Consider the following 13,417-nt stretch of genomic DNA (forward strand, 5'->3'; position numbering starts at 1 on the left):
GACAAACAACAAACATCAAGGTTGTAAAGAACTAACTGGTTGGTTGAATGTTACAAACAAGATCAATTGTCAAATTTAAAAGTTCTTGATGCATGCTACATGGAGTGAGTCTTTTGAAGCTAAAATATTCCAAAAAAATAGTATATTGTCAATTTATCTTGCAAATGATATGAATGCAACAATTATAGTCCCATTTATAAATATATTTAGGCTATGAAATGAATTTTTAATGAAAAATATCTACATCTATTGGATTTATTACCAATTGTATTTAAAAACAATGACTTCTTCAATCAAAAAAAAGTTTTTGATGATGGCCCAAGTGATGGATCATATAATTGTACAAATAATGGATTAAATGATGGTTTAAGTAATAGAAGATAGAGTAAAATTCAAATTCTTAGACATAATATTTAAGTTCATAAATTATTTGAAATAACTGGTTTGGTGATACCAAATAAGATGGAAGCCTTAACCATGGAATAATATAATGTATTTAATAAAGCAAAAAAAATCAATCTTAGCACTTTTAGGAGATACAAGGAACTTATTGCCAAGATACCTACAAATCCCTATGCCAAGCAAAGATAGTAGTATCACTCTTATACAAACTCATATTACAAATACTAGATTTGGATTTAGAAGCCAAATGAAGAAGCAAAAATTTGATAATGAAGAAGGATATGGCTGAAAGAATCTAATAGCACCAAAACTTGGTAGATTCAAAGTTTTATAACAAAGACAAGAAGTTGCTCAGAAAAAAGCATATGTAAGTGAGACTATCTAAGTTTTGCAAAGAAAAATGTCTAGAGTGTAGTGATCTAAACCTATAATTATTGAAGTCAACAAACTTAAGTGCATAAATTGCCAATATATGATTATAAAAGATGATAATAGTGTTGTATTAAATAAAGAAGGATGCAATTTTGACTAAGATGTAGAATTTTTTTTTAAAGATTTAGATTTTTATTAAGAGTATGGATGCAAAATTTGGTACTTTATATAAGAATTTTATTTGATTGGATGGTAGTTCATATGTGGTATTTTCCATTATATATAATAAAGACTCATGTTAGTGGTGTTTTTTTATGTCCACACTATTATGATTATTGCATTTGTTTTAGTTGTAAAACTACCTAGATACATAATGCTTGTAGAAAATGTTTTATGATTTGCAAAATATTTTGAAGAGAAAATTTCCAATATTTCAAATAAATTATGTGTAATTTAAATATTTAATAAAAAATTAAGTAAAATTTAGCCAATATGTATTTAATTTCTTGTAAAAAGATATAATCAATAATGAATCCTTGTTTACAAAACATCTGTGTTTGAGAAAAAAAATTAATGAGTAAATTTTTGAAGTTTCAAAATTTCTCCCTGTAAAAAAAAATATGATGTACATGCATGTGCCGTTGTGTATGGAAAAAAAAAAAAAAAAAAAAAAAAATTGAAGCACGAGTGATGGTTGAAAATTGGGATTGAGAGGCAGCCATGAACAAACTTCCGCATCCATGAATGTGAATGTGGATCAGTGTGGGCCCAATCAGGAATGGGTTCTGAGTTCCCAACCTGCCGCCCTCCAACCTGCCCGCCCCCTGGTTCCCTTCCGTTCCCTCCCTGCGTTCTCAGTAAATCCTGTAACGCCCAGGATTCAATCTGGAAATCTGACGGCCTAAATGTCTCGAGCCGGTCGATTGAACTAGGAGGTTTCTGCGACACGATTTTACGAGGCTTGGCGGCCCGCGGAGCCCCTCGCCTCGCAGCCATGGCCCTTGTCCCTCGCCTCATTCGCCGCTTCCGAGCCCTCGCCGCGGAGCTCCCATTGCGTCGCAGTGCGCATTCCGGTCTCAATCACGCTCTCGCGCCCTACTTCTTTTGTTTTTTTATTTATTGCGCGCTCCTCTTCGTTTTGCTTCTCTAGGTGAATCTCTTCTCCATCGCTGCGTTGTAGCAGCAGGTATGTGATCTGCATTGTAAAGGTTGCTAGCTTCCCAATGCTTACCTCTCAGCTTTTCAAGTTGTGTTCAGTTTACCTCTCGGACTTTCGTTCCCCGATCGTCTTTGTAATTTGGTTGCACTTCATTTTGGAAGTGAGTCGGGGGAACGGGGACTTATATTGATAAGTGATGTCGCCGTCTTTTATTGCGCTTATTTCTTATTTCGATTTCGGAATGCAGTGTTGTATAGGAAAAAGCGTGTGTTAAGGTTTTGCGTTAATTAGCGTGAGGATTGGCCAGATTCCGTGTGTTTCGTCGATCTTCGTGCAGGATGATTGCCCTTTTTACTGTGTTTCCTATGAAGCACTTTGTCGACTTTCCTTGATTAGACGATTGGCTTGATTGCTATTTTTTGGGCAGAGATTTCTCTTTTCTCTTTCCTACTCTTTGTCGACGCTTGAGCAGTTCCAGCCTCCGCCGGAAGCGTATCGTGATTGAGGTTGATTTGGTAGCTTCTGCCTCGTCGGTTAAGGAATAGTGCATTTTTGAGTGTGCCTGTTCATTGGGCACCTGCGCTCTTAAATCGTTGAAAGTGTTTCCAAATCGTCCCGTACAATTTATTCTTTTGGAGTGTCTTGAGTGGATATAGTAACCAAAATGCGCAGGCTTCTTTGCTACCGAGGTAATTGAATTTATTTTTCTGCGATATTCTGACTCTTGCATACTGGTCTTCGACCCCGTATTGAAAAATTGTCTGGATGAGCGTATCTGTTTTCTTGATATTTAGATGTTTTGTCGAATGTTTCCAGCTTGTTCAATTGAGGCTTTTGAGGGAGCTTTGAGAGAGCCATGGGGGAACTTGGCAACTGGTGCACCTACGCACGACATTGAATTGGTTGCAGGGATATCACGTCAACTTGTTGTTTAGGTATTGTTTCTTCCCATATTTGTTGCGAGTTTTCCTACCGATGCAATCTTTGAACTGCAGGCATTTGGTAATTCCATTCGTCCACAATTGCGCCACAGGTCACAGCAAAAATCAAACTTCGTTGCATAGTTCTGTGGTCATAGGTCTGCTTACGAATACTACGTCAGGTCAAAGCTTATACTGTACTTCATAGTAGAGTGAGCGTTTCATTCAAATTTATTTCCATCACCTTTCATCAATTCGGCAACTTTACGATACATATCCTTGAGGCTCGAATTTCTTCGATCATGGAGAATTTTATGTCTGACAGACCCGTTGCAAGAATTCGAGTGATCCCGACTTAGTAGTCATTTGGTATTAACTCATACATAATTTTATCGTGTATTCTGTCGGTTGCTGTTATAATTAATTTTCAGGTTTTGGGCCGTATTTTCTATTTAACACATTTATTACCCTCTTTTAAAGCTTGTAGATAGTCTCCATCAGTTCAAACCCTGGGGTTCTTGTGCAGTCACCCAGACATACAACAGACTGGTTTCAGAAATTCTCTATTCCTCTCCTAGTGTCCTTGTCAATGTTTAGTACCTACTCTTGTTGATCTTGTTTTCATTTCCTTGACAATAAAGCTTCATGTCATTTTTGGAAATATATTGCCCAAAGTGTCCTTGGATCTCTTTTAGTTATTGTATGCCTTGCTCTGGATGTGATCTTCTGAGTCGAGGCGATTAGTTTTATGACGTTGGAATTGCTCCTCGCCTCGAGATTGAATGTACTAGGATCAGTTAGAATGTATGTACCGTCATCGGTTCAAGTATCTACTCTCTTAATGATTATCTCACCTCAGATTTAGTCGCTGCACTTTGTCCTTGGTGTTTATGTGTTCTTAATGCCTGCAGATAGGTTATTGTGCGGCGAGAAAAAGCATGCACATTGCTTGCCTTCCATCATTCATTGTGGTTCAACATTGATACAAGCAGTGCTTATCATGGGGTTAACCGACGTTGATGGTGGTTACGGGGTAAGTCCTCTTTATTCTTGGAGGCATGAAGTTTTACGAGTACGTTGAATCAGTGTGGTGCATAAGTAGGGAAATTCCTGTTAAAGAGGGTGATTCTATCAGTACACTCTTAAGAGGAGTGGCGAAGTATTCATATTTTTATTTATCCTTGGGATGACCAGTCAGAAACAACATATTTCTTAATAGTCGTATGACAGTAAAAACATCACTTTAAATGTATGGTTATCTGAAGTTTATGGGTGGTCTCTGTTTTGTCAATGATGAAAATTTTCACTACTCGTCTGCCACTTTGCTGTGCTTTGCCAGTTTATTTCGTTGTAATAGGCATAACTTGCCTGGAGTAATTTGACATGTCGGTTTAAACAAACTACTGAGATTTTCTGTGGGACTTCTACTGAGAGAAACCAATTAGAATCGATCTCAAATGAGAATCATTGCAGGGATAGACCGTGTTCTTAGCGTAAATTGGTCATGAACACGTTTGTTGTAACGATTCAGTTGCCGATAACTCAAGAAGGGTGGTAGGTCAGTTTGCATCATGTGCTGTAAGAATTATGCTTGACTGACATGTTAATACTTTTCTTTTTGCAGGGTTTATATGATTCTAGCGACGTGTTTGGGTAAACTTCGTCTCAGCTTCATTTTTTCCTCTTCTACACTATGCCCTGATTACGAAATGAGTGGAGTTGTCTGTCTTATGAGTTCAATCAATGGCAAATAGCACAACTTATTGGGTTTAAGAATGGTTGCGACATCCATACGATATTCATAGACCTCCATTAGTTTTGCTTTTGTGCATCCGCCATTAGTTCTAGAGCTCTTTCATAATGTATCTTATTTTTTTAAGTGCGGCTTCAATTCCATGTATCATTCTGTGCTCTAATCTGTAAGCCCTTTTTGTAACCTTGTACTATTTCTTCAACTTGCAGGGATGATACTTTTGCAGACATTCACAATTTGGACCACTGCATTAAGTATCTCAACCAGTCTTTAGTTACATTTGGCTTTCCATCAGGACTAGATCTTTACTCCAGTGAACCAGTAAGTTGTCACTACTGTTTTGTAGCTTCACAAATTTTATTCAGTCAATTGTTTAGGAATCATCAAGTAAGACATAAGAGACTTTTACAAACGGCATAGTTCTTCCAGATGGTGGTTGTGAATACTGCGTCTGATAACTTATGAAATGGCCTTCTATCTGCAGTCTTCAATCGTGCGAACATGCAACTGCATATATGCCATGATTCAGCAGCGACAGCGGGACATCGAATATCGTGAAGCAGCCAATGACTCGAGGCAAAGGTGCGGTCTCTTGTTCTTGAACTCAATGTTTGCTCAATGTGTGTGAAGTCTAGAATCCGGCGCTACAACTATTTGCATGGATCTTACAAACCTAACCATTTCCTTTCGAATGCTCTCATCTATCAGAATAATCCTCGGTTATTTCTTTGAAACATGCTGAGTATTTGCATTGAACTGTGCAGGCTAATGTCAGATATGTCCCGGCTTGAAGCTAAGGTGGAAAGGCTTACTGATCAGCTGGCAAGTAAAGAACGTGAATTGCAAGCAATCACAAGCAAGGTATTCTAAAGTCTGCTATGTCATCGGCTGACTCATGAATCTCTATGCAGATTTCGAATCCAAGACTTGTATGATGGTGATTGAATTGCTTCAGGTTCCTACAATCTTTCATCTCAGGATGTTTATCCTTGATTGGTTAGGATGAGCTGGATAATCAGCTACATTTCAAGTTGGGAGGTTCTCTTTTTTTTCATTGAACATAACGAGTACCGTTAATATTACACACTGGCTTTTCTACGGCTTTTGATAATCTGGTTCTTGTTGGTGCTCTGGACATATTGTCACACTGATATCAGGAGCAAAAAGCGGCAGCTACTAGCAGAGCTCAAATTGAGAAGCTCCAGCATGAGAAAGATGAGTTTCAAAGGATGGTGATTAGTACACAGGTGAGAAGATGTTTTCGACCTCTAGATTTTGGAAGATTGGATTTCAGAAAATAAGGTCATTGTTTCTTGGAAGTTTTTCGTAATTTACTTTTCAGGACTTCAGGTTGGTTAAATTTACTAAACCTGTTTTGTGTGTGTGTTTTTCTTGTCAGCAAGTTAAAGCTCAGCAGATGCATGAACTGAAGAAGAAAGAGAAAGAGTATATCAAGTTGCAGGTATATGAAGACTCTATTTGCCAACAACGATGCTACTACAGGTCACTATGTGATTATGAGTCCTTCGCATAGCGCTTTTTTTTCTTTTTTTCTGATGAACTGTGTTGGTTTGTTGGCTGGTCCAGGAACGGTTGAATCAAGTATTAATCGAAAAGAAGAAAGATTCTAAGAATGGTATTGAGATCATGAATTTATTACAGGTAACTTTTCTTCCTCTCTAGACCTGTTCGCACACGCTCAAATCCTCTGGAAGATGTTTGTATCTTAATAACGTTTAAACATTCGCCGGTCATTAATTGAAGTTTTTTTCTAAATTCCTCATATGAGGTAATGCTCGTGATTTGAATTATTTTTTAACAACCTTACGTATCTCAGTCACTATGTGTTTTCATTGGACTCTAAGCAGAAAGAGGGCAGGCAACGGGGGACTTGGAACACCAAGAAAGCAGATGGTGATTTCTATAAGATGATAGTGAGTGAATTTTTCTCGAATCTTTAATGTATGTTTCATAGTGAAGCTGAGTCAGTACTTGTGCTCTACTTTTTCTGCGCATGTGATCGATCGACTTAGATTCTGACGGTATCCATTTGTCATGATTTCTGTATCCTAGAAATGTTGTTCGGGTTAGTACTACTGGTTTTCTTCAGGTTTAACAATTTTGGCAGTCTTGTAATAGAAAACACAGTAGTGGAATATTGCGTGATCTGATGTTTGTTGTATAGGTGGATGCTTATGAAACAAAGAAGCAAGATCTTGTGGCTGAAAATTTGGAATTGCGGGGTTTGCTTCGATCTATGCAGGTATGAAGCTAGTGCTAGACTCTCTTTTCCTCAACATTGTGACAGTACATTCTTTTGTTGACGAAAGAGTGCAGTGTAGCAATTTCAAGTAACTTTTGGCACCAGGGAGTAAAATTCTGATGTTTGGGCTTAACTTTTCTTTATGATGCAGGATGACATGCGTGATTTTTTGAACACCCCGAGTGGGCTGATTAGACCTGGCACTGGAGTAAGCTCTCACGAACATGAACCACCTGCCACACCCCTGGGAGGCCGAACGGTAATTGCAATCATTCATTTCGCTTGCAAACTCCTATGTTGCACTTACTAAAGCTTTCTTCTTCTCCTTGGGCTTTGATGTCATGAGCTCTATGACGCGTGGCCCTTGTGAGGTCGTACAGAACATACTACATATGTGGTAACTTCGTTTGCGAGTTTAGGTCATGTTGTACCCACTGTTAACTATTTGAGGTGTAAAAATATCAGACCCGTAAAACGTTCCATCAAATGTGCTGATTGAGCCGTGCTAAGTATCAAGTACCAAGCATCCACTCCAATAAATTGAACCTTGTGCACATTGTGCAGGATGTATTCGACCTACCTTTTCATATGGCGAGAGATCAGATTGGAGAAAGCTTACGTGCTAAAATGTCTACCATTAAAGTAAGACCTGTCACATATGGTCATTGCTCGGCTATTTGTTCTTCAATATGTTATTGAGCAAATGTGTCGTGCAACACTAGTTAAATAAATGATTATCATACTACTTTACTACTTGAATACAGCTACGATGATCGAAAATTTTGTGATGAATTTGTATCAAGTTTGGTCTTCACTCAGACAATGTCATCCTTTATTTATTCTTTTCTATCGCCTTGTTGGCTGTAGTAAAAGTTGCTCGTGTTTTTTCCTCTTATCAGGAACGAATGATGCAGCTGCAAGAAAGTCAAAAGTTACTTGATGCAGGAAGAGAAACTAGTGAGCGCGAGCAAGCTCTTGAGGCGCAGCTTCTAGAGGCCCGCAGCATTATTTCTGAACAGGTATCCTCCCTGTCTCTGCACCTGATTTGTTGCACCTTTTATTGATCCTGTTCAAATCATGATTTGAACAGCAGAATACTTGCATTTAAGAGGAATCTGAGCCGAACAAGTCTCGTTTAACCAATGACACCACTCCTCGTTTCCGGAGCATTTTAATCCTTTGATATGGCATCTTTTCGCAACTTCAACTTTACACGAACATAATGTAGACGTGTAGAGTATCCAACATACGTTTTGCAGTATGCATCTATCGAGGCTTATGGGTGTGATGTCTTTAATGGTGGTGCAGGCTAGTCTAATGAACAAACACATGTCGGAGGAGGATGACAGCAGGTACAATGGTTTTGTGCTTGTTCCTGAAAGGTGATCCATGTTTTCCTCATGTGTCTAATCTGCAGGTTTTGAAACAGTCGTTTAATCTCTCTTAACCCTCGAGAGGTTTCAGTAGTGGTTTTGCTAGAGTTGGATATGCATGAATGTGTTGATTTGTATGAAATTCTATTTAATTATGACTGTCTCCAGGTTTTTTTGATTGATATGATATCAATATAGGATCATGTCATGAAATTAATGCATTGTTGTGTGTAAAGTGATAGAGTTAATTGTTTGCTTTAGTTTTGTGCCAGCGTCTACGCTAATTTCTGCTACAAATGGTTACTAACTATCAGATTTTTTGTTTTTATTTTTCTTGCAGTCACGTCATTGCAAAGTTAATGGAGTCGGAAAATAAAGCAAGTACTGCACAGGGCGTGAGTATCCTTTGGCTTTCTCATGATTTTTAATAAATTAGTTGACTTCAATAACAAGATTCTGGATTGATTGGTTTCTTTCCACAATTTTAGGATAAACTTCTGGCATGATAATTTGCCTCTGAAACAGGTTAAAATGGTGGTTACTGAACAAACCATTATCATAGTTGGGTATTTTCTCAATCGTTTCTCTCGAGATATTTAGAGAACAACACGTTCCCTCGCAATTACTCAGATAAATTTGTATTTTCAATCGATGGTCCGAATCATACTGGGATGTTGCGAACAGGAAGAGGAGCGAATATCAAAGATAAAGACATTTGACGGGACAATTTTATCCAAGGTATTCTAACTAGTTTTGTAGTCCTACATTTTGATTTTGGGCTTGTTTTATACTATTCTGATCTTTCTTAGTTTTCTCGAATGTCTGGATTGAACAACTGAGTGGCTTATCTCGGTTAATCAAAGCAATTAGACTTAAGATATCTTGGTGTCTCCCAGCGTATTCTTATCCTCACTCTAACATGCTCATGCTCATACTCACAGAGCTGATCAATTGTGCGCAGACCAACTGTGTAGAGTATAATAACATCACAGTAATCACTAATGATGATGTAAGGGTTAGGGATGCCTATTTTCTTCATCGGAGGACACTTCCAAATGGAGGTCTTAGAGCCCATCCTGATCGATTGTGCGCAGACCAAGAGTGGAGAGTATGGGAGCATTAGAGTAGTCACTAATGATAATTTAAGCGTTAGGGATGCCTATTTTCTTCATCGGAGGACACTTCCAAATAGAGGTATTCGAGCCCATCGGGTACCACTTGTGCCCACGGGATACCAGTAGCATCACTGGTATTGACCGATGTCTCCACGGCTCGTGAAGACTTGTTGCGATCTAACAAACAGTTCTTATTTTGGATCTACTAAGGGTGAGTATAATTGGGTCGCGGCTGTGAGGAAACTGTTACTCCTTTTTCCGAAGATGACGATTCTACGAACACAATGGTACATTTATGTCAATGACCTGTGAAGGGTATGTAAATTTAGAACTATGTAGACTGGGTATTATTTGGAGCGCGTCGAGGAGCGATTGTGATACAACCGCTAAGAAGTTCCTCACCCGGTCCTTTGCATCATCAAAGTCTTGGTTTGATATTATTCTCCAGTTCATACAAGAATCTGGTATCGTCTTTCTTTATTTTCGCTAGTATTGATGCATCCATCCACTGTGTCGGTTAAAGTCACTGCCAAACACTCTTCTTTTAGAGTATTCTTTTTTAAACAAATGAGGGGTCGAAGTTGAAAAGAACAGGAGGATGAATTCTGTGAGGATTTCACAAGATCCTACTTCTGGAAATTTAAGTTAGAAGTGAGTTGATAAAGTCGTAATTAATTATTATCTGAAACTTTGTCTAAGAAAATATGTGTGGTAAGGGAAAGTATTGAATCATTGTGGACGGCATCTTGGATCATTGTGTAGATGTAAAGTTCGTTATGGAAAATATTTACTATACTACGAACATAGTTTCAAAACGTTGTGACGTTTGATACTTGCACGTATATATATATATATATATATACGTACTTCCACACTTCAAGGCTACTGGGTATATTAGATTTATTTAATACATGGATTTATGAATTTATTTCAATGAATTGGAATATCTTTAAGTTTTATTTCTACATAATGGTTTTGAAACAATATGCTTATGTGATTAACGGGTCTTAGTAACAGGAGAGAATGTGACAGGAATTAAGGGATTGAGACCTAACACACACAAAAATCTGCACTATTTTTAAATGCAGTGACATGTGACAAGTTTTACATTGTTGATACTTATCTCTATAAATATATATATATATATATATATATTAATATTTATATTTAGTTAATTATTTAGGGGAAAGATAATTAGACCCAAGTTTTTATTAAATCGATCCACCCATTCTAACCATCATGAAAAGAAAAGAAAAGAAATCTCTAGATTCATTTTTTCATAATTGGATTTGCAACCAATAAAAATCAACCACATTCATCATGATTACCATATTCTTCATCAATAGTGGGTCTATTTAGTAAAAATACAGGTCTATTTAACAATCCTATATATATATATATATATATATACACCTTTGGAAGAACATGTATAAGAAACTAGAAGAATAGGAGGAACATTGAGTAAAGCTTTGTTTAAAAAAATGTTTCTTTTATTCTCCTTTGTGCCAAATATTCATGAGGGTATGATATTTGAAGTGTATAGTTTTTAAAGACATTATTGTGTTAATTCAACACATAGATATAAATTATGTGATATACAAATGATGCTCTCAAAGCATTATATCCTATCATTTTATTATACAATAACACACCATTGGATGTATTTATAAATAAATGGGGAGTACAATGTTCATGTATGTCGTAGAACACACAGTTTAGTTCTCTTCAGGAAGACTTAGAAGATGGTCGTTAGAATAGAAAAAAATATTAAAAAATGAATTTAATAAGTAAAAGTATTAGAAAATAAGAAGATATTAGAATGGTACATATTATCGTAAACTCGTGGTACAACATATTAATGAAATGTTTTGATTGTTTGTTAAATCTTCTATCCAGTCATGGTTAAGCTCACAGATGTGGAACAGATTTAAAAAATATATTAAAAATGGATGTAAGAAAAAGACAAAAACTTACCTTTAATTACTTGTGTTTTATAAATATAACTTTTCACTTTTTTCTAAAATTATACAGATTTTGTACTGAAGGAACAGTAATTTTAACTGGATATCTAATTTCAGATATAACATTAATTCAAATATGTATCCTTTCTTCATATATGTGTATTTGTTGTGGCTCTAATTAAAAGTTGGCATAGTTAAGTCTAGTGTAGAGATTCAAAAGATTTATTGCTAGGAAAGGCAACATGGCCTAAACACAATGGTCAAATTTGATGCTTCAAAGCTAAAAGTTGAAAACATGAAAGATTGTATTTGTAGGGTATGAATAGCATAATTGAATCACATTGGATTTGCTAGCTCCACTTAATTATGTTGGATGCAAAATAAGAAATTCAATAAAGTTTAATTCATATGAAATAATTAATACATATAATTGTTCAAAACTTAATTATTAATAGAAATTAATATTTTTTTTCCTATAAATATTCTTGAGGTTGGTAACAAAAAAAAAAAAAGGTTGATTATATGCTTTTCATCTATACAAATTATTGTAAATGAAGATAATTTAGCCTGAAATATTAATAAAAACAAATAACACTAAAGTTAAAAGAAAAACAAAAAACAAAGTAAAAAACCTCTAAATTTTAGAGAATATTGTGGTGTTGTGGATAGATTTTGACATTTGAAATTGTTCATTGAAGAGTAGGCCAATATTAACAATAATTTTTCTTGTTAATAGTGTTATAAGTTTTTAAAATTAGAATGTGTATTTTTAAGCCATGAATATTAACAAAAACTTTTATTTAATAATATATGTTTTTTTATTGCTAATTATTTTATCAAGTATTAATCTTTTTAAATTAAAAAAATTAATAAATTTATTTTCTAATATTCACCTTATTGAATTGTGGTTAGTAAAGAAGCTGTTTGACAATATTTATTTTGCTAGATTGTGGTAGTTTATAAAATTGTTATATACATATAAATTAGTTGCTAGCATTTGTCTTATTAAATGATGGTCACTACTAAGACGATTTTTCATATATATATTTTATTAAACTATAATGTAAAAGATTTCTTTTCTTAATAATCATTATTATTTTTAATTTTTATGCATGTGTTTATCTTAATGGATTCCAATTTTCAAAGACATTATATCTTAGTATTTTCTCTCTTTAGATTACAAAAGTAGTTTTTTTTAACAATTATTGTAATTTAAAGCAATATAAACGGCTTGGTAGATTGTAATCATTAATAAAGACTTGTTAATATTCATCTTCATAAAGCCTTTGTTCAATTAGGTGCTTTCTTGATATTTGTGAAGGTAATTAATAGCCATTAATGAGATTTTTTGATATACACTCGATGATTTATTTAGTTGAACTATTATACAAATGATTTATTTTTTTAATAATTATTCTTAATTTTAATTATTGCACATATGTTTATCTTATTAGATTCCAATTTTTGTAGGTATTAATTTTTATTATTCTCTCTCCTTAGATTACAAAAGTAGTTTTTTTTATAAAATAATTAGTGTGTTTTTTAAAAAATAAAATGGCTTGGTAGATTGTAATCATTAATAATGCCTTGTAGATATTCATGTTACAAAATTATGGTGTTGAATAAGGTGTTTTCTTGGTATTTTTTAAGTTAGATAATGACCATTAATGAGATCTTCTTGGTATTTACCTTGATAAACTATGGCCATTTAAGAAGTTATTATTATGAAATTATTTTTATTTTTGATTATCTTTGTGATTTTATTTTAAAAATTTCACAACCAATAATAAGATCAATTTTGATTGAAAATGGTAGTTAAAAAATATTTTAGATACAAAAGTTGACTATACAATGTTTTAATATTAATTGTATTTCTTACAATCTTTTAAAGTTTTTATAAAAGTACAATTGAATTAAGAAAGGATTTGATATTTACAAATTATAATCTCTCACTCTCTCTCTCTATATATATACATACATATATACAATATTTTAGCTATTTTTTGTTTATTATAAAAAATATTTAGAAATAAAATATTACATTGCATTTAAAACTTATATTTCTATCAGTTGTATTTTTGGTATAAAAAGCTTGAAAT

At 34.6% G+C, this 13,417-nt stretch overlaps 1 protein-coding gene across 12 annotated transcripts; it reads left to right on the top strand.

Annotated features, from left to right (window-relative positions):
* The first annotated feature begins 1,718 nt into the window (after positions 1-1,718).
* On the top strand, positions 1,719-9,837 carry LOC112290055 (uncharacterized). 12 transcript variants are annotated; one of them, XM_024535990.3, is made up of 19 exons: positions 1,719-1,847; positions 2,750-2,868; positions 3,765-3,886; positions 4,478-4,506; positions 4,816-4,927; positions 5,091-5,188; positions 5,371-5,467; positions 5,764-5,853; positions 6,006-6,068; positions 6,194-6,268; positions 6,475-6,540; positions 6,792-6,869; positions 7,021-7,128; positions 7,434-7,511; positions 7,769-7,888; positions 8,178-8,251; positions 8,583-8,637; positions 8,927-8,980; positions 9,204-9,837. In XM_024535990.3, the coding sequence occupies exons 3-19, from the start codon at positions 3,854-3,856 to the stop codon at positions 9,363-9,365; spliced, it is 1,392 nt and encodes a 463-aa protein (XP_024391758.1). In that variant the 5' UTR covers positions 1,719-1,847; positions 2,750-2,868; positions 3,765-3,853; the 3' UTR covers positions 9,366-9,837. The 12 variants fall into 12 exon arrangements, 10 of the variants coding, with proteins under 10 accessions (XP_024391758.1, XP_090110850.1, XP_024391754.1 ...); XM_090254724.1 differs by having other exon boundaries at positions 8,178-8,221; XR_016505757.1 differs by having other exon boundaries at positions 1,741-1,960; positions 8,768-8,980.
* Positions 9,838-13,417: the final 3,580 nt, after the last annotated feature.

Source organism: Physcomitrium patens, chromosome 12, assembly GCF_059467195.1.
Source record: "Physcomitrium patens ecotype Gransden chromosome 12, ASM5946719v1, whole genome shotgun sequence".
Lineage (NCBI taxonomy): Eukaryota > Viridiplantae > Streptophyta > Bryopsida > Funariales > Funariaceae > Physcomitrium > Physcomitrium patens.

Excerpts from the sequence above, each read along its gene's own strand:
- LOC112290055 (XM_024535990.3), top strand. The coding sequence starts at position 3,854 with ATGGGGTTAACCGACGTTGATGGTGGTTACGGG. Across the intron at positions 5,468-5,763 it reads TGCAAGCAATCACAAGCAAG|GAGCAAAAAGCGGCAGCTAC; the intron begins GTATTCTAAAGT and ends CACTGATATCAG. Across the intron at positions 5,854-6,005 it reads GGATGGTGATTAGTACACAG|CAAGTTAAAGCTCAGCAGAT; the intron begins GTGAGAAGATGT and ends TTTTCTTGTCAG.